At 40.2% G+C, this 21,772-nt stretch overlaps 1 protein-coding gene across 4 annotated transcripts in view; it reads right to left on the bottom strand.

The window, feature by feature from the left end:
- Positions 1 to 534: 534 nt before the first annotated feature.
- The window catches only part of Nadk2 (NAD kinase 2, mitochondrial), a 45,373-nt gene continuing 24,135 nt past the window's right edge, over positions 535 to 21,772 (bottom strand). For 3 of the 4 annotated variants that reach the window (XM_036206935.1, XM_036206939.1, XM_036206937.1), the window contains exons 6-13: positions 21,175 to 21,311; positions 14,371 to 14,449; positions 11,430 to 11,495; positions 10,114 to 10,209; positions 6,300 to 6,355; positions 6,120 to 6,173; positions 3,966 to 4,089; positions 535 to 2,522 (exon numbers count right to left, since the gene is read on the bottom strand). In XM_036206935.1, the coding sequence (XP_036062828.1) occupies positions 2,384 to 2,522; positions 3,966 to 4,089; positions 6,120 to 6,173; positions 6,300 to 6,355; positions 10,114 to 10,209; positions 11,430 to 11,495; positions 14,371 to 14,449; positions 21,175 to 21,311 (751 nt within the window). In that variant the 3' untranslated portion in view covers positions 535 to 2,383. The remainder of the gene's footprint in view (positions 2,523 to 3,965; positions 4,090 to 6,119; positions 6,174 to 6,299; positions 6,356 to 10,113; positions 10,210 to 11,429; positions 11,496 to 14,370; positions 14,450 to 21,174; positions 21,312 to 21,772) is intronic. The other variant, XM_036206936.1, reaches the window with a different exon arrangement.

Genomic DNA, 21,772 nt, shown 5'->3' with positions numbered 1-21,772 from the left:
CTTACTCTTGGGAAACTGTCTCACCGTACCTGGACTAGACTAGCAGCAGCCTGCAAGCTCCAGCCATTATTTCTCTGCCTCCCCACCTGACTCCACACCTGCCATCCCCGGTGTGGGCTGCTGAGGATCCAAACTCAGGTCTTCCTGTTTGTGCAGCAAGTGTTCTTACATGCTGAGCCATCTCCTAGACTCTGTATTCTCAACATTTTACTTGACACTTTGAGCTCAAGTGAGTATTTGATACTTATTTGTATTACTGTACTTACATAAAAATGGTTTTGTACATAAAAGCTATTCAAGAATATAAAAACCATGGAACATCAAAAATATTAAACTTATATGAAAAATACATTTTTGATTTAAGCATTTTGCCCTCTGAATAAACAGATTCTTATTCTGCCAAGTAATGCCAATGAGCCAAGTGCACAGTGCACAGAGGAGATGAGTGTGGGGATAGACTTGAAACTCAGTATTAGGGGAAATTTGATTCTTATATAGTGATCTCCTAAGAATTTAGGAAATAAGAAACAGTAAAAAAACAGACAATGGTTTAATTTTATTTGCATACAGTGGTCATTAAAGATTAACCCATTCAAAAAGACATTTGATACTCCCAACATCCTTTGCCATTCATCTATTACAAATAAACCCCTCCTGCCACAGAGCAGAAATTAGATTACAAATGGAGCAGTCAGTAATTTTAGTATCTTTCCAAGTGCAGCTGATGAACAGTTCCACATAGCTAGTTACCAGTTAGTGGGACATATAAATAGATCTGTGGTGAATCATGAACAACCACATTTCCTGGATATAGTAAGGATAGGAATGGCATGTTTTTCCTAACAAGGTACTTCAAAACCTTTTAGGGGAATTTCTATAGTATGGAATTTAACTTCCATATAAAGTGGTATCTTAAATATATGGCTTTTTAAAAAAAATTATACTAGAAATTAGACCTGGCTCACAGCAAAAACACTAGCATATTTCCTCCTGCAGATACTTTTAAGGAACACATTCTGGATAAACAACAAAACCTAGACAGACCTAGATCACCTTGCACACTGACATTCATGTTTTTAATTAAGAGCAACGTGTTGAGTATGCCAAGCTAAGAGCATTTGATCTGATCATGTATCCTAGCTTTCAGCTTGAGCTCACTAGGCCCCAGTTCCATCCACAGTCTATTTCAGTCTCTCCCCAACACTTCACTATATGACATATGGTGATAGATGGCACAGAATGAGTCTTCAATAAATACTGTCAATGAAAAGCCAATTTCACCAACAAGTGAAAAGTCTGAACTCTGAATAAGTGGCGTGAGAACACCATTTCATTTAGCTATGGCAGCTTCTTGTGGAAACCAGTTTCTTTTAAGGAGACCAAGAATTAAATGACAACAGTTTCATTCCAAACCTCAATGGTTTTCCTGCGGGGAGTGGAGAGCTCTGAGGTTCTATCCTCCAAAGTTACTGTTTACAATTCAGAATCCATGAATGAAAACCACAACACTAAAGTCAGGCAATTCCAGAACTATGTCATCCCATGTGTTTACTAAAGAGTCCAATTCTCCTAAACTAAAGGGAAGTTTGAACAGTTCACCAAATTCCTTCTAATTCTTTAGTTCATACTAGAGATTCAAAAACAGGAAAGGGACTACTAGACTCCTTATTTTAAAAAAAAAGTCTGACCAACAACTGCTATGGAAAAATTAATACATTTACAAAGCATTATGATTTGTCCCAAAAGATGTATTTCATCTAGCATTGGTGACATTAACCCAAAGAAGTCAGAATTCACCTACAAACAATTTTTAAAATGATTCAATTTTTTCAATCAATAATGATTTCATCATTATTTCCTAGAATTAGAAAATTCTAAACATTTACAAAAACACATTTACCAACTGCAGTTAGGTCAACATCATGATTTATCAAAATTCCCCATCATCAAATTTTTAAAAATCTTTACTTTTAGGTACTATAAAAATAATGCACTAATCAAATGACACACAGCCAATTCCACAAAGTTAGAAAGAAAAAAAACAAAACCAAAATGCTGGTACAGTTAAATTTGAAACCCTAAATACTTAACCTTTTATTTAACCTGCCTCTCTAAAGAATATCAATATTCTTGGTTACCAACAGTAAGTAATATAGAAGCTTCACCAATATAATTCTAATCCATTTAGTCCATCATTTCTCACATGGTGAACAGCTTTTGACTATAAGAATGGAACAGAACAGCACATAGATCCCACTTTAGTCTCCACCTTTGACTCCAGTCTTGGTACGAACCAAAATAAGGGAGGTTTATGGCTGGTCATCTGTATCTGTAGAAAAAAAACATGTTTCTAGTAATCAAATCTGTCTTCTGAGGAAATCCTTCACTGTTCTAGAATCACAGTTCGAAGTTCATCTTCTTTACTGATCATCATCGAAGCAATGGCTCCATCGTTAAACTCAAAAGAAGTTCCTCCATCCACAACCATGCAGGCATCCCAACATCGAGAACGGACACAGACTCTAAGCGGAAAGAGATGCCTCATTACATATCAAGTGGTCTTAACACTAAGTAAACTGACTTTTGTTGACACAACCAACAGCTTATTTGGCCTTGATTTAAGGATTTAATTGCTCTCTGATTTGAGAAGCAGTGACTGTAAGCAGTATGGGTGCATTACCAACATCAAGTTTAAAATTCAAGGAAAAAAAAAAAAAAAAATAGACTCGGTGTAGCTGCTGGGTCACTTTCATGTAACTTCCAAGTTCTTTCCATTACAAGGATTTGAAGTACTGAGCAAGAGTGTATTTTCATGTAAATTTTTACTTACAGATTATGTAATCAGAGAAGAGGTAACTCACTAATGTACAGTTCATGAACACAGCATCAATTACCTTCTCCCAGATGCCATGTCTGCCCGCTCCTTCTCAAGTATACCCTCTGTCTACTGTCTTATCACTCTAGTGAACTGTCCATTTTTGAACTTCTTTCAGCCATGCTAGTTTGGGGTGTTTTCATTCCCCAAATAAATAAGGTCAAGCATTCTTTTTAGATGTTTATTAAATATGCCTCTGGGAAAGACCAAACACCTGGCTTTTTATTTGTTAAATGCAGTGGCTGCCTTTTACTGATTTGCTAGAAAGTTTATATTTAGACTGAGTATCCCTTAACCAAAATGCTTAAAAACAGAAATCTTTTAAATAAGATTTTTCAAATTTTTAATTTATATATATATATATATATATATATATATATATGTATGTATGTATGTATATATGTATGAGGTAACTAGGGATGAAACCCAAGTCTAAACAAAATTCACGTTTCATGCACACTATACCTTTACTGTACACACACCCTCAAGTAACTTAATACACTTTCCAGTGCCTTTGCATTTCAATTATGACCCCATCAAGTAAAACTCAGAATTCCATGTGTGGCACTGTGCCTATGCTCACAAAGTTTGGGCTACTGGAGCAGTGATTTCAGACACCATTCTCAAATACCTTGAGACAGACCAGATATCCTTTGCAAATATTGTTCTCTGTACCTGGCCGTTTTATTTCCTTAATGAGATATTCTTTCAAGTTCTTAATCCTGGCGTCGAACAATTTACCAGCCTTTTGTTGCGAAAGTGCATTTGATGGTATGTTTACACTATCTTTTCCAATCCCCTAGGTCATGAAGCCTTCTAATTAGTTAACATTCAAACATAAGATATTTAAGTATAAGAAATACACACAAATGAGTTTAGATTTGTAAAAAGAAGAAATTAGATGTCAACTGAATAAAACAAAGGCTAAGATGTTTCCTTCTAAGTGGCATTCCTAAGGGAGAAAAAGAGCATTGGTCTCAGTGTCTCAAAAAGAAAAGGGGGTTCCTTTTCTTTGTTTCTGTGGGGTTTTTGTTTTGTTCTTCCTTCTTTCATGTCTGACAGGGAGAACGAGGTGACTGAGGAGGCTTACTTTGAGGAGAAACACCGTTGACGGCTGCTGGAGAAAACTCTGTTTGATATTGGCTCTCGAATACTGAACAGTATTTTTGGTTCTTCGGGACTGTAGAGCAATGATTCATTATATTCATTCGTTACTGTAAGGGAAAAACAGAAGACTTAATAAAGGATGGTCACGTCTGAGAAGCACATGACAAACACTGCTTCCGATTTAAAGCGTGTGTTCAAAGGCTACTTCAGAGCGTATCGCTTGGGAACTCATATTCTGTACTCTACCATAAAAAGCCTTAGAAATCAAGAACGGTTAGGTTCAATTATTAATCTGCAAAAGCATTCATCACTCACAACAGAGAAGAAGTACAACTTGGGAGAAAAAAAAAAAAGCAAATACAAAGCTAGGATTAAGCAGTAACACAAACTCAGGACTGAAACCTGAGCTGTTAAGTTCCCTCAAGTATCACATCAGAATTAATAAGAGGAAAATGCAGCCTCAACCAATGAAAGGCGGTTAATCTTTCTCCAATGAGGCTGCACATCTTAAGATATTTGAAGAAACTTTTAGGACCCATTTTCTCTCTAACAAAGAAGCACCTGAGGCTTGGCCAGCAAAACCTAAGTTAGTTAAAGACATGGCAGCCTATGTCTACAGTTCAAGTTCCTTGGGAGGCAGGAGGATGGCTTACGCCCAAGAGAAATGTGAGGCCAACCTGTGCACCCAGATTGTTATCTCTTCAAAGAAAAAAAGAAGAGGATAACTTTACTAGAAGTCAGAAGTGAAAATACAGCTGAGTATCACCAAAAAAATCAGACTGTCAAATAAGGCACCTTTGTGCAACTATGGCTAGAATTTTATATGCGTGCAAATGTTCCTTAACTTGCATTGTTATATCTCAATAAACCCATCATAATTTGAAAATATTTCAAGTTGAAAACATATTTCGTGACCATAGCCTACTGAACATCACTGCAGCACAGAACACCAGAGGGGCTATGTGCTGTTAACCTTCTACCCTGTGTCTGACTGGGCGCTACAGCCCGCTGCCATGTCAGGGCCCCAGGAGTTACTGCATAACACTACGAGTCTGGGCACTACTAAAAGCATCATTTTTTAAAATCCTTATTAAGGCTGAAAAACTATATTTGGTTCCGTAAGAAAAAAAAAGTAATCTAACTTATCACAAAAAAGTAAAACAGAAAATGTGCTACCTATGACAGAAACTTGGAGAGTGGTTCTAGGAATGTCTGTGGCAGTGATACCCACTGGACTTCGTTTCTGTAGACAGCTCAATCCTCAAAGAAGTGTTCACTCAGTAAAGCCTTTAGACATTTCTTAATGTCTATCCTTGTATTCTGTACGCAACTTCAATAGGAGTTACACAGCGGTCTTGTTTACTGTATTTAGGTTTGCATTTGACATACTGTTAGTACATTATGTACGTAATATTTGTACATAAGGCACAAACAAGGTGATTCTTTGACTCCTGTATACACTGAGGAGTAATCCACCCAGGGCACTAAGAACATCCAACACCATGGATCTTTACTTAGATCTCATGATGTCTACACTAAATTCTGTAACTAGAAATTATGGGTGCCAATTTCCCTTCCCTTGATACCAATTTAGTACTAATGCTAACTGCCAAGCCATGATGAAAATCTTTTAAGTCTCAAACTGAAAGCGAGCAGAATCCATTTGATTAACACCATGAAAAGCAGGATGATGACTATGGAAAAGCCTGCTGGGATTTCCGTACTTGCAGGACACAGACCTATCACCCAGGCTGTATTTACAATTGCAGTGTCTTGATAGATGGCTGTATTTCATGGGGAACACAAGTGACAGTATAAAACTCCAGCTTTAGGACAGGCAAGACGGTTCACAGGTAAAGGTGCCTGCCATCAAACCTACTGACTTGAGTTCAAATCCCTAGAACTCACCTGGTGAAAAGAAACAACTCCTGTAAGTTATGTTCTGACCCCCACAAGCACTGTGCACACATTCACACAAAGTAAATAAGTAAATAAAACTGTAATTTAAAAAACTTTTCTTGGAAGCCCTGCTTTAGTTACCCTTTTAAAACTACATTTAATGAGCAGTGTTGTAACATCTAATTAAGTGGATACAAATATTACTGTTCTTACTCAAAGCTGACCATATGATACTAACCTTTTTCTACCAAGTCTTTGTTCAATGGAAGAGTCAGATTTCCTTGTCGTCTTGCTATTGACAGAGGAAAGGTGGAAACAGGTTCAGTTACTATTGTACATGACACAATAACCAACGCATAACGTGCATTGCAGAGTACACAATAATTCTATAATACAGAATAGCTGTTATAGTACTCACCAATATTTAAAACATCTTCAACAGCCTGAGCTGCAACCCTGTTGATATTGAATGACCTAGAAAAAAAGCAAGCACACAATTCTTGTTTCCGTCCTAAAAGCACACTAAGAATGGAAAATGCACGATGTATCTAACATATAAAGACTCCTTAAAATTAAGACAACTACAAATTAGTGGTTTAAAAAAAATTTACTAGCATGAGTATGAGGGGAGAGTATCCTTATACCTGGATTGACATACAGACTTCCAACTGGAAAGCAATTAAACACTCGGAGATTTGAAATTAACCTATCACTCAATTCTACAAAGAATCCTAATATTGATAAGAAGTCATTTATCTCCATACATTTCCATATATAATGCAGACTGGTGTGGTGATATTGTGCTCCCAAATATATCATGCACCCTAATAAATTTATCTGGGGTCAGAGAACAGAACAGCCATTAGATATAGAGGCCAGAAAAACGGTGGCACACACACCTTTAATCCTAGCATTCTGAAGGCAGAGATCCGTGTGGATCTCTGTGAGTTCAAATCCACACTGGAAACAGCCAGGCATGGTGACACACGCCTTTAATCCCAGGAAGTGATGGCAGGAAGCAGAAAGGTATATAAGCATGAGGACCAGGAACCAGAGCTGGTTAAGCTTTTAGGCTTTTAGCAGCAGCTCAGCTGAGATCCGTTCGGGTGAGGACTCAGAGGCTTCCAGTGATCAGCTGAGGGATTGGCAAGGTGAGGTGGCTGTGGTGTGTTCTGCTTCTCTGATCTTCCAGCATTCACCCCAATACCTGGCCCCAGGTTTGTTTACATTAATAAGACCTTTTAAGATTCGTGCTACAGACTGGAAGCTATCTTAAGAAGCTAACTGCTATCAGTACATGCGGTTCACGCATGTGTCACGTTAACCAGGACTGAGGAGAAGGACAACTGACTTACTGAGCACTACAATCTCCATGTCCTACTCCTGTGGGGAGATGTCCGGTTATGCAAAAATGAGCTTTCTTCAAATACTGTCCTGCCATACACATGGTTAGATTTCCACCTTTTAGCCCCCCTCACTATGTAACCTAATGTTACTAAGTGCTAGCTAAGGAGAGCCAAGTGAATGGCACTCCCATGCCTGCCCACCAGCCTCCCATGGGACAGTCCATGGTCTTCCTTCTCCACAGCTCAGTGCAGTGAGTGACCTTAGTCACCATGTCAGAAAACAGCAGAGCCACAGAATGGCTGGAGCCACCCTGCCATCTCCACCCCCACCCCCATCCACCCCACCCCCACCCCACCCCTGCCACTAAAGGAGAGCCATCTGTCAATTGGGAATGCCCACACTGGACTTTATGAGCACAAGAAATAAGCTTTTTAATGTAGTAAGCCACTAAGATTGGGGTCTGTCACACATTTCATACTCAAAACAAAAACTAAGGTCAGATAAACTTTTTTTCTCTATCAAAAATATATCAAGAAATAGTATCCTAATCTGTCCCTTCACGTGGCAAAGCTACTAACTGGTTTGTCAAGCCTAACTCCCCAGCCTGTACCCCAATTATGGCACTATGCATGTTCTTAAAGTGCATGTTGTGGAAGAAACGGGAAAGATTCTGAGGAACACATCCTAATTCTCACTTCTGTTTTCAATAGATATGCTCACCCTTTTCAGGAGAAAAGAGGTTTCTGTGATCACCAAGAGCGGCCCATTGTCGTGCCCCCAGTTAATTAACTTAGGAGGTGATTAAAACTAATTGTGTAGCACATCAGAGGATATATTTCCTTACAATTATTGATTGGGTTGGGGAAGGAAGTGGGATGAGGGACAGGAAGAACACAATATTGCCGCCTACATGGAAGTCACAGAACAACCTTGAGGAGTTATCTTCTTCTACCATGGAAGTCCTGGGGCCAAACTCAAGGTGTGCTGTGCTTGGTGGCAAGTGCCTTTATCCACTGAGCCAAGCCGCAAGCCCTAAATGATTAATTTAGATATGTGTGTGGATAGATAGATAGATAGATAGATATAGATATAGATATAGATAGATAGATAGATAGATAGATAGATAGATATAGAGATAGATAGATAGATAGATAGATAGATATAGATAGATAGATAGATAGATAGATAGATATAGATATAGATAGATAGATATAGATAGATATAGATATATAGATATCTTGCCAGAGCTGAGGACCAAACCCAGGGCCTTTTGCAAGCGTTCTACCACTGAGCTAAATCCCCAACCCCCCAAATGATTAATTTTTAAAGTGATCAGAAAAATCTATTTTAGAAATGGTCCTCTTGCTATTCCTCCAAAACAATGAGATGTTATTTAGCTGGGACTAACATTTTTTTTTTTAAGATGTACTAGTCCTAATCATGAAGGGAATAAAATGATTTCTGAAAACTACTTCAGAACAGTATGGAAGAGATAGTTAAGATGCATGTGTACAGAAAACAGTATGGGACATGGATTCACCACTGAATTGAGTTCATGGGGATGCGGAACACTAGACTCTCTTTGTCTATGTTTACATAAACTAAAACGTTCTGTAATAGAAAGTTTTAAAAGCCATGCTGAAAAAGTAGCAAACAAACTCTACATTCACAAGCCCAACTTAAAAACGACATTTAATGAGGGAGACTTCAAATGTTTTTGTGAAGCCGAGTCTCACTAGGTAGCCCCCAAGCACTTCGAACTACCATCCTCTTGCCTCAGCCTCTCAAGTGCTGGATTTTAGGCAGGCCACCACATACAGATCAAATCACAGCTTCACAAACACTGTGCCGGTTTTGAGAGCATGCATTCAAGATCTGAATGAGTATGTACGAGGCACTATACCCTGCTACACTCAAAAATCGAACAGGAGGAAAACAAAAACACTAGCTCCCATCAAGCCCCTCAAAATGCCCAGACTAGCCGGGTACCATCGGCCCATCGGACAAGTCATACATAGGTGCTAGGACAGCAGCAGGAGAGGCGCTGGGGACGGACAAAGGGGTCCCATTCATTGTGCTTTTGAAAGACACTGAGGTGAATGGCGCTGCCTTCTTCAGAGAATGGCATCTGAGGACTGGATGGGAAGTGGAGGCGACTCAGAAATTCAAAGCAGGAAGCAGCAGCACTGACCAGGAACAAAAGGCTAACGGAGAGCAAGGTGTGTGCTGGGAATGACAAGCAGTCTGTGTCTCCAGGGGGTTCACGGGGAGGGGAGGGCACGACGGGATAAAGAAAGCAAGGCGGCCATGGCCACATCTGCAGGGCGATCGTGTCGAACCAAGCACCGTGGACACAGTGCAGGGCAGAGCGTTAAAGCAGAAAATGGACATTCTCTGCGGGTATTTACAAGTACCACTCTGCACTTACAATGATCACTCTGTTGGCAGCGTTTAGATGACAACCAGGAGCAAAGGAGGTCAGGCACAAAGAATAGCTACCTAAAAAGATGGGGCCCAGACCAAAGCAGCAGCCACAGAAGGTGACAAAGCTGGCAAAGAGTTGGGTAGTGCAAAGCAAAGGATTTTGAGACCAGTCTGTGTGGAGGGGAGGGCAAAGGAGAGCAAGAAGGGAAAAGTGAGATTGTAGGAAGCAATGCTTTTCCTCTAGCAATGGAGTCTGGGTAAACAGTGACGGAGGTAAACCGTGCATGGAACACAGAAGGCAAAGAAAACTCAAGACAGTAAGATCAGCTTTGAATGTGCTCACCAACAGTGTGCTGCCCCTGCAGGTTAGAGGAGCCAGATGCATCATTTAAAATAGAAAATCCATTTTGTAACTTAAGACAGTTCACACACCTTGACAGGCAGCCTCCCCCGTTACTCACCAGGCCTTTGATCCTGTTCCAGTACACAGATTGAGCCCTGAACTCTTCTGCTTTTCCCAGGGGCCATCATCAACTGAAATTTCATAGTAGGAAGCCCTATGAATTGAAAATAGAAAACTGTGTTTGCTGAGCTATGTTAGGGTCCCAGTAAAAAATACTGGTCTTCAAAATTCCTAAAATCTAAGTAAATCAGCTTGACCAAGACATATCTGACTTAGCAGACACATCATCATGCTAATTCCAATATTGATTAAGTGAAAAAATTAGAAGGAAAAAACATCCACTTATCTGCATGCCTATCTGATCTTAGTCGCCTCCTTCCTACCAATACAGCAGTGTTTCAGACAAGGGCTCGCACATTTTCTAACAGTGATGCTTCTGCTCTTATGGAACCCGACACACACAATGCTTCCTCTCAGAACTCAAACAATTTCATCTCCAGGTGGGTGTCATTCTTGGCACCGAGTTCCTGACATAACACCATCTACACCTAACTCTGTAATAACCGTAGTTTTGCTGCTAAACTCTTGCTTAAGCTATATGCTAGTATACCATTTTAAATGGTAGTAGGCCAACAGATAAAAGTGTGAAGAAAACCTTCAATCAATTCTATATCAGCAGACAAAACTAAAAATAATATCAAGGTATAATTGCTTGAACAGTTAGTATGTTTTAGAATATTCCATAAATACGAAATGAGTTTTTTGGCACCAGCACACAGGAGACTATTCTTTAAATACTGAGTGGATAACAGGAAGAACTTCTGAAGTATGTAAAAGCCTACTGCTTAAATTCTACCTTAGAATAATGGTGTCACTCGCAAATATTAGACTGTTTCTTCAGCAAATTAAGAAGTTAAACTCTTAATAAAATACGGGTTTTCAAAATAAGTTATTAAACATACTTGCAAACACTAACACGTTAGTAATTTATTTCTCATTCTAATTCCTTCAACTTCTCCAAGCTCCTAATATGAGTTCTCATCACTGTTCTCTATAAAAGACAACAGACCTAACATTCACCTTTAATCTAGTTCATGGGTCAGTTATTTCTTCCTCAAAAAAGCACATGAGAAGCCTATTATGTGCAGACAAGTCAGCAGTATATCTGCTACTGTGCTAGAACAAAGCCGGAAAAGGAGAGTGAGAGTGGAGAGGATCAGAAGAGAGTGGGAGACAGTTACAGCCAGGTGAGAGGCGCCGAGCCCAAGGGATGAGCAAATTTAGTGTCAATCTACATGCAGGTTTATCGGGATTAGTTAATTCACGGGATTTTTGTTTCGGGGAGATTATTTTTAAGGCAGCAGTAAAACTCACAGTCCCTTTAGATTGGGTATACTTCTTCTTAAATTGTCCACTGCTACAGCCCAACAATAAGGCATTCTAGGTCAGAACAGACAGAAAACAAAAAACACGGGCTTTGAAAATGTTCTTCAATCTAAGAACATTGAAAGTGAGGCAGGCAAAACATTGCTGTGCTTCCTGTTTTCCAAGCAAAGCATGTAAGGTTCCAGAGCACAGTAAAGCCTCAACCCAAGTCTGGGACCAGGAATAATGGGCTTAAAGGACAGTTTTGCTTCTAAATAATTACATGACCTATGCAACTATTGGACCCTTCTGGATCTCACCGCTCTTGCAGATAACCAGCTTCCTTCCTCATGGGGCTGCTATGACAGCATGAACAACAATACAATATACACAGCTTGATGGACAGCAGAGAGCAGGCATTTAATGTGTTCATGCTCTTTTTGCCTACGGGCCCAGTCACAGAGTCTTTAAAAATTAGCCCTAAAGCCTCCAGAATAGTTACACCATGCTCAACTGCCTCAAACTGAACCACTCACTGTTCACTTCTCTTACTAAACAGCTAAGGAGAGACATCCAAGAACAAAAAAGCAGCAGACATCACCCTGTGAGACTTCACTGACTCCCAGTCTGCCTTCTGGTCCCAATTTCCCAAATTCTCTTCTACATTATCTCTTCAGTAAATACAAAGTATGCAGCCATGAACGGAGCAGCTCGATTTGGCTAGCCACGCCTTCTCTATAAACAGAGTGAGGTAAACCACAAGTGGCTTCCCATAGTAAACACAGACTCACAGCTCTTTTCGACTTAACGGATGCTCTCTGGTGCCTCTCTCATTCTCTCCTCCTCTTCTACACATCAAAACCTATTATCGTCTCTACATTGTGTGAAATTTGACACACAGCATGAGATAAAACTTTCTGGACACATATCTCATATGTCTTACTATGTTAAAATAAATACATTTTACATATAAGTTATACATTTCCTGTAAGTATTTTATTTCTTGGAAGACTATTATAAAATTTTAAAAACTTACATTTTTACAAACCTCACCTTTTTCATACATCTTTGTATCCCTAGTAACTTACACATGGTATGTAATAGGCACACAATGTATTTTATTAAATATTATACACAACAAAATACAGTAATTCAAAAGAATTGTTCAAATAATTCTGCCTCATTAGTCACAATTTTAATGTAAACTGTATTCATGATATAATAAAGCTATTTATTCAGTATTAGCTGGAAGGTGGATGTCACTTTTATGACAAGAAAGTTATGACAAATCTCTCATCATATATCCTTATGAAAAGATATAACTTGCAATAAAGAAAATTCGCAGTGGTCCATACATTATTACAACTAGGGATTCAACAATATGGCTCTCGAAGGTCACGTGGCTGTGACAGCAGAAAGGCAGGACCTGAACTCACCTCCCGTTTCTGCACCTAATTTATACAATCACAAACTGGGGAAAACATGCACAATGGACTGTAGTGAAACTGACTATTCCCTGGTGGTCATTTCACAGCAAGTGATCACGTGGTTTCAAGGTTGGAAGAAAATGTTGGTACTTCAAAGCTGTTATAGTTAGGTATCAGAAAACACATTCATCAGTAATAAAGTATATTCTATATGTCTACATTGAATTTTTTCTAATAATGATGATGATGATGATGTGTGTGTGTGTGTGTGTGTGTGTGTGTGTGTGTACGTACACTACTGGGAACTAAACCTAGAGATTCACACATTTCACACATGCTGGGAAAGCAGTCTGCCACTGAGATGCATCTCCAGCCCTTAATAAAGACACTGACCTCGAACTGTCGACACATTTGTGTTAGGGTGACATTAAACACTGAACAACAACTGTGTAGCATGATCAAAAGCCACCTTACCTGAAGCTTACACAGCAAAGAAAGGGCAGACCTAAAATAAGGGTGTCCTGCAACCAACTGGCTCAGACTGGCCCAAAGTATCAGTACCCCAAATGACAGTAAAGAAGTTATTATTAATTTTATAAGCGGAAAGCCACAACAGCAAAATGCAGGGTGTGGTTCATAACTGGATCCTGCACAAGAAGAAGTAAATAAGCAAATCAGCTTTAAAAGCACAAATAATTGGAGGCATTTTCCGCTACTTGTGTATGTGTGTATGTTTATAAGTTTGAGACAGAAGAGGAAAGAAATCTATGTGTGAGTGTGACAATGTGTATGTGTATGTGTAATAATGCATGTGTGTGAGAATATGTGAGAGATGTGTGTGAGACATATGTATATGAGTGTGTGTGTATGTGTGTGTGTGTGTGAGAGAGAGAGAGAGAGAGAGACAGAGGCAGAGAGACAGAGACAGAGAGGATATGTGTATGTTTGGTGTGTGTGAGAGAGAGGTTTTTACTATGTTGTGAGGGGGAGGGGAGAGGAAAGGGAAGATAGAGGGTGGGAGAGAGTCAAGAGGAGGGATAGGTTTTCATGATGCTGCCTAAGCCAGGGCCTCAAGCTCCTGAACTTTAACAAGACTGTCAGAGGCCTCCCAAGCAGCTGGAGTATAGGAATGCGCTACTGCACTCAGTTTTAGAAGAGAAATTTTTAATACAGGCTACTTAAAAAAATGTCATCACCTGCAAATGTATGTCGAGTACCTCACTCTCCTGAGCCTTTAGGATCAATGGCAGTGCAGTAAGGACTCTGAGGAACTGCTGAATGTGGAGGTTCACAAACACTTTCCTCATAGAATAGTCTACTTCCTTAGTTTCAGCATATGTGATGGCTTTGAAAATAATATTATTAAATAATAACTCCTCTTATATACTATTACATAGTATATAATATATACTATATACTATTCTATTACTACTTCTATAAGCCAGGTTGTAGAAATCAGAGGAAACTATCAAAAGAAGTCTGAAACACCGAATTCCACATCCCAGTCACAATCGTCAGCGTACCTGGATGACAGACTCTCCCCAATGAAGACTTCATTGAGTGCCCTCACTGGTAAAAGCTGAGGTCCCGAAGCCTCGGAGCCTGCAGGAGAAAATGAGAGATCAGAGAGTTCCTTGAATTTCAGAACTATTAAAATAAACAGCTCCTAAAACTCCAGAGTTTGAAGAGCACTGGATTCTTTAATACAACGAACACAGAAGCATCTTAAACTGTTCATAAGCTAAAGCCTGAAGTCACTTAATCTCTACCAACAAATCAAAGCTCTGTCTCTCTAGCTGTAACCCTTGAAGTCATGTTTTAAGTGTTATAGTATTAACCGAATTTTATCTGGAAAGAACTAGAGGAGGAACTGACCATACTCATTTAAAAGAACCACTTTGGATTTAGGGCACAAGTTACTTGCATGGTTCATACTGGAACCAACCCAGATAGATCTACCAATGTCAGAGCTACACCTACAAGGTCTCACTAACATGACTGTGCCAACATGAGCCACACAGGGACAATGACAACAGACATTCCAGGGTGGACGAGGGAAAGCCCATGAAGCCTCAACCCTACACGAAGAACTATAGGCTATAGCACAGATCTTAAAGGGTTAATAAATAAAAACAACTCCGGGGCCAGATATGGGGTGAACGCCAAAAGATCAGAGAAACAGAACAAACCACATCCAACCTCCAACCTCACCTCGCCAATTCCTCAGCTGGTCTTGTTTCCTCAAACTGGAAGCCTCTGTGTCCTCATCCGAATGGATCTCAGCTGAACTACTGCTAAAAGCTAAAAGCTTATCAAACTTAGTTCCTGGCCCTCACTACTTATATACCTTTCTGCTTCCTGCCATCACTTCCTAGGATTAAAGGTCACCATGCCTGGCTGTTTCTGGTGTGGCTTTGAACTCAGAGATCTGGATGGATCTCTGCCTCCAGAATGCTAGGATTAAAGATGAGTGTGCCACCATTTTCTGGCCTCTATGGCTATCTAGTGGCTATTCTGTTCTCTGATCCCAGATAAGTTTATTAGGGTACACAATATATTGGGGGACACAATGTTACCACAATAGGCAACTAAGGGATAATATAATAGTCTTCGCCAGGGAAGAGAACAGCAACTGGTTAGCTAATACCAAATAGTTTGCCCTGAAAACACACATTAGTAACATTATATAGTTATATTTAGAAATGCACATGTGTATATACACATATATATACACATGTAACAACCATTAATGAAAAATGAGGCCATGTATTTGAAAGAGAACAAGGAGGGGTGTATATGAGAGTTTGGAGGAAAGAAAAGGGAATGGAAAATGTTCCAATCTCTAAAAAAAATATATTTTAAGTTAAAATAAAAGAATGAAAGGAAACAGCACTTTTTTTTAAATGAGAAAAATCTCAAAAATTTTTTTTTGGTTTTTTGTTTGTTTGTTTTTCGAGACAGCGTTTGTCTGTGAAGCTTTGCGCCTTTCCTGGATCTCACTTTGGAGACCAGGCTGGCCTCGAACTCACAGAGATCCGCCTGCCTCTGCCTCCCGAGTGCTGGGATTAGAGGCGTGCACCACCACCACCATCTGGCGTTCAAAAATGTTTTTAGAAATGAAAATATCAGGAAGACATATCTCCCTTCCACATCTTTTGTTTATTCTGTCCCATTCAACTAAATGTTCTTCATCAGCACAGTATTGGAGGATTAAACTTGACCTTGTCACTTTAAAGAACTCCCTCCCCTTTCTGTCGCTGGTCAATTTTCAGCTGCAAATGCCACCCCCATGCCCACGTCATCAGCAGCACTGGAAGTCCAGCGTCTCCCACAGGGAAGCAGTGTGAGAAAAGTTTACTTGTCTCTTCCTTCTACACTTTCTCCTAAGTCAACACTTAGCCAGTCCATCCCAGCTATGGCAGCAGCCTCCATGGTTATCCCTGCCATCCAGAGTTCCCACCCTGTTCCATGACATCAAACTAGGGGTGGGTCATACGCCAACACAAGTGATCTGACAGTGCACCTATCACTGAGACAAAGTAGGTCAGAAAAGACAGTGTGCTTCTGTCTTGCTATGTATGCCTGTCTCTGTTTCTGTCTCATCTGTCTGTCTGTCTCTCTGTCTTTCTCTCTGCCAGCCCTGCAGTCACTCACATCAGGTTAAGGCTGGAAATGAAGCCTTCTGCTAACCATCACATAACAACCAGCAAGTGAATTCTCCAGTCCCAGTACTGTGGTTCAACTTGACAGCTTGATTATCTCTTCCCGAAGAACCCTAAACTAGAATTAACAGTTAAGATGTTTCCGGATTCTGAGCTTCACACCCTGTGGGCTTAGAATGATGCTAAAGATTGGAGTAATTTGTTGCATAGGATAGAGATCTAACTCACATTAGACACTGAATACACTGCTGAGCCAAACTGTCACCAACATGACCTCTGACTTCTGACCTGCTTACTCCATAAGTCTGTGTACATGTTTATGACACCAAATATAGTACTTTTCTCATTCTTTCTGGATTTTAACCTCCTAAAGGGACTGAACTATTCTTTCAGCTATAAAGGGTTCCTGTTACAGTCCCAAACGTTCTCTGAGCAGTTGCTATTTGCTGGCTTTGTAAGCTTAACAAAAAGAACCTGACACACTGCATCCCAGGAATACAGGGACACACCACCGCACCTGGCCAAAAACCATATTCCAAAGATTCTGTGTTTAACTAAATGTTATTGCATTCAAGGCCATTTAATTCAGTTTAACTTGATATTATCCCAATTTGCTTCAAGACAATCTCATATTGGATAGTTAGACAGATATATAACACTAAAAAACTTATTGCTCACTGGGCAGTGATGGCACACATCTTTAATCCCAGCACTTGGGAGGCAGAGCCAGGTGGATCTCTGAGTTCAAGACCAGCCTGGTCTACAGAGCAAGATCCAGGACAGGCACCAAAACTACACAGAGAAACCCTGTCTCGATTAGATTATTTTTCCTTAAAGTAATTATTAATGAAATTTTTTACATCTTCATACCCCTGAATTCTCCACAAATGTTCAACTGACAGCAGATATTCAACAAATATTATTAGCATATATGCACTCCTGTCTTCATGCAGTTTTCTCTTATATGGACTTAACTTTCTACCTGTTTCTCTTTTCCTCTCCATACCGTGTGTTTTTTGGAGTTTGTTCAGGTTTTCATGGCGGGGGGAGTCAGGGTCTCTCTTTTATAGAGCTCTGGCTCTCCTGGGATTCACTTTGCAGACCACACTGGCCTCAAACCCAAACTGGGAGAGATCCGCCTGCCTCTGACTTCCATGCTCTGGGATCCAAGACATCTGCTACTACACTTGGCTTCGTATCACCTTTTTAAATATCTGTGCTTGTTGAATTTCATTTCAAACTTTTTGTCAAGTAAATTAAAATTTCTGTAATCACATGCTTTTATTTTTCATGCTAAATGACTCCCAACTCTTAAGTATTTAAAAACTACCCACTAATAATTTGCTTCTGTATAAAGATATTATGTATTTATACAGATACATTGTATATAAAGATACATAGGGTATATATAAAGACACAAAAATATGAACTGAGTACTAATTAACAATGTTCTATTCAACACAATCAATTACAAGGTCATAATTGACACAAACAGACAAATGTTAAAACTAGTGGCAGAGACTGCTGCGGTGTGCACTTCTCTCACATTACCTTATTATCAGACTCTCTTATTTCCTAGTCCACCTGCACTAGGTACAGCCTCCTAGCTGGAAGGTGGTCAGAAGTAATGAGAAGGGAGTACTGGCTTCTAAAGCTTCCTTAAGATCCTCCATGTTCTCTGGATTCTCCCCACAAAACACAAGAAATAAGTGGAAAACTCAGAGACCTTAAAATATGGCAGGAGCGGCAGGGCGGTGGTGGCGCACGCCTTTAATCTCAGCACTCGGGAGTCAGAGGCAGGCGGATCTCTGTGAGTTTGAGGCCAGCCTGGTCTACAGAACGAGATCCAGGAAAGGTGCAAAAGCTACACAGAGAAAGCCTGTCTTGAAAAAAAAAAAAAAGGCAGGAGCTCTTAGCATATGAGAGAACCCTGGGCTGTCTGACCACTCCCTGTACAGTTAAGATAAGCTGCATAAAGCCATGACAGATCTGATGCTGTTTATCAAACTAATTCATGTCCCCAAATTCACAGAATTAGCCTTGCAAATAACAATTATTAAATGATATAATTAAAATTTAAAAAGGAAAAACCAATCAATCCACCTTCCCCTTTGAAGGTACACTGGTAATAAAATATCTGTGTGTGTGTGTGCGTGTGTGTGTGTGTGTGTGTGTGTGTGTGTGTGTATGTGTTTGTGTGTGTGTGTGTGTGTGTGTGTGTGTGTATGCACGTGTATAACTTGTAACAAGAAACCTAGCCAAGGATGGGTCACATTACATAAGACAAAAATGTCATTGGTTCAAAGTTGCATAATTTCCTTTAAGTTCAAAGGTGTAAAGGTGTTCTCGTTAGTCTTGTTCTACACTGAAAAGCTAAATTATCAAATGTATTTATAATCTCAAACCTATTCTTGTATTTGAAAACCCAAGTGTGAGTTTTCTAAGCAGTGTTTCCTGCTGACACACAGAGAACTTAAGTTAGATGTTCAGCACGCACCTTGAAATGGCTCTCAATTTCCTTTGAAATACTTCTATTTAAATAAGCTCTAATCAAAACCCTCTAAAACAGTCCCTTGACAGAGTGAATACCATGCTGTCAATCCTAACAGTGACAGCTGTAGAGTTACAATGACATCGGTGTCTGACACCACTACTGACAAACCGGAACTACCCAGATTCCAGACCACACAGGATCTATCCATCAGTGACCTATCCCACCCTCCTGAAGTCCCACTCACAGGCTTCTGACACATGCTGGGTGTGGGGATTTACTATCACTACATACGCTAAAGATTTTTGAGTTCTTTCAATTCACGTTATTGCCTAAAATTTTGAGACATTTTCTTGGATTACTGCGGGGCGCTTACCCACCAACCCCACAGTTCCCCAGAGTTTTCTTGAGTGAGAGCAGCAAGTACTAGATAGAAGGGTTTAGACTGTGGAGATAAAGGGGTAGAAAATACATGACAGCCTCGAGAGGGCCTGGAACCTATCCCAACGGACCCTGACCGTCTCTGCCCTAAGGTATTTATAGAGATGCCAAGGGGCGGAGCAAAAGACCTCCTCCCCCAGCACAGCCAAGTGCAGACCATCTCAGACACCTGCACTCAGGCCCGTGGTCCAATCATCCTCTACGCGGACCTGCTGGGTAAAGCCAGGAGGAACCTGAAGACGGGCTCCCACAGATGACTTTACTTCGGCCATTTTTTGTTGCTTCCCCAGCACGGTCACTCATCAGATGTTCGCCCTGGATACCGAGCTAGACTTCTGGAGTGTGAACAGCTCATTTCTAGGTATGATCTCTGTATGGCTTTCTCTACTTCTCAGAAGATGTAACTACTGATGAAAAGAAGAAATTCAGCCTCTTTTGAAGATGTGGTGTTTTGGATGGTGTGGTGTGCCTGCAAGCACGTATGTAGCTCGAGTGTGTGTGAGCAGGTGCGTGTGCAGGTGCAAGCACACACGTGTACAGGCCTGTGGAGGCCACCAAGTTTGAGTGCAGGAGCTCCTTGGTCTCTCTCCACTTGCGAGGGGAGATCTCGAAAGTGAAGTTGGAGACGGTCTCGCTGGTAAGCTTGTGCCAGCAACCCTGCCTCTGCCTCTGAGTGCTGGGATCCGAGGGGGTGCCACGCAGGCTCTGGGGATCCAAACGCCATTCCTCACACTTGAACCTGAGTGCCTCATCCACTGGGCCATCTTCCCAGCCCAGTAGAAGCTTCTTTTAGTGAAGGATAAAATAAAATTTCTAAACTATGATCATTAAATCTTACTTTATAATTAATAGAGATTTTCAAAACTAGTAATGGGAATTCATGTATACAAAATTCCTTAAATTTATGAAAGTGAATGATTTTTTTAAGGGAAAGAGAATCTTTCCAACATGACATGAAATCAGACCTTAGAAACATGCTACAATAACAAAGCTATCGGTCACCAAGACACAGCAGAAAGGAGGTGCAGTGGTGGTGGTGGGGGGGGGGGGGGGTTAAGACACTATTCCTCAAGTTTACCAAGAAAATTTTCAAAGAGAAAAAAAAGAATATTTTAAAATAGTCCATGGACATTTCTATTGTGATTGTTTTTGTTCCACTTAAGTTTTAAAGTTACTGTAAACAGTAAGAAAATATGACTAAATAAAAATCCATAAATTAGAGCAAAGCTGAATATTCACTTTAACCCTCAAACAGTACAGCTGCAGGATTCTCAGTAATGTACTTTAAACAGAAATCTCAAAGCTAGATGCAAAATTTTCCAACAAGAAAGGTTTTAATCAACAGTGACAATAAACAGAGAGAGTAAAGGGTGAATCACACACTTAACTACAGAACACATACTTACAAGCTCTCCCTCAGGTCAGCTCATTCAGTCTCTCCTACTTCCTTCTGACTTGTCTGTCAAAGGTCTTTCCCTAAGAGTCAACTGTCCTGCCGGCCATTAAATAATCCACCCCTAATCAACTAGTTTTCAGACCTGTCCTAGAGACAGTTCATCTGGAAACATGCTCTGCTTAGATTCTAATTATAACAACAACAGAACTTTAAGCCAGCAAAAAGTACTTTTTTAAGAGTTACTAGTGGCACTAAAAGCAACTTAAATGTAAATTGTTGCTTCAAAACCCTAGAAGTTAAATAGTGCCCACCCAGGGCTAGTGTCCAGGCCACCTACTTCCGTCATCGGCTCTTTTGACGTTAAAGGCTCTGCTGTGCTGATTCAAACTCAGCTGCTGTTCATGAAGGTCCACAGGAATGGGGTTTATGCCAGTCCCTTCCAGATATAACCTGATACGCTGCCTCCACAGCCACCTGAAAGTGAAGAAAGGGACTTACAGTCAAGTCAAACACAAGGATTAGACACTGCAATAACCCAGCGAATTAAAAATGCACCGAGAAGCTAATTACAGGTACAGCACGGTGGCATATCTATATGTCTCTAATACTAGCACTGGGGAGGTTGAGGCAAGTTCCAGGCCAGCCTAGTCTACAAGGCTAGTGTCCAAGACAGCTAGACCTATATAGCGAGACCCTGCCAAAAAGGGAGAAAAAAAATTTTTAAAAAGGCAGCTAATTACTCCATTAATAAATTATTGCACACACTGCTGAGGCCCACAGGTCCCTTCCGAAAGACATGTGTGGATGTTTACTTCTCTTTCCAGTTGTTGGTAATGTCTAATAAGCTTATATAAAAATCTACAAGGTAATCTAAATTAAAATCTTAATAATAAACCATTAAATCCATAAGAGCTGGACATAAGCATGCGTTTGCT

The sequence above is a fragment of the Onychomys torridus genome, chromosome 15 (genome assembly GCF_903995425.1).
Source record: "Onychomys torridus chromosome 15, mOncTor1.1, whole genome shotgun sequence".
NCBI classification, from domain to species: domain Eukaryota; kingdom Metazoa; phylum Chordata; class Mammalia; order Rodentia; family Cricetidae; genus Onychomys; species Onychomys torridus.
Note: the sequence above shows the minus strand (reverse complement) of the source record. Positions and strands in the feature narration are given on the sequence as shown.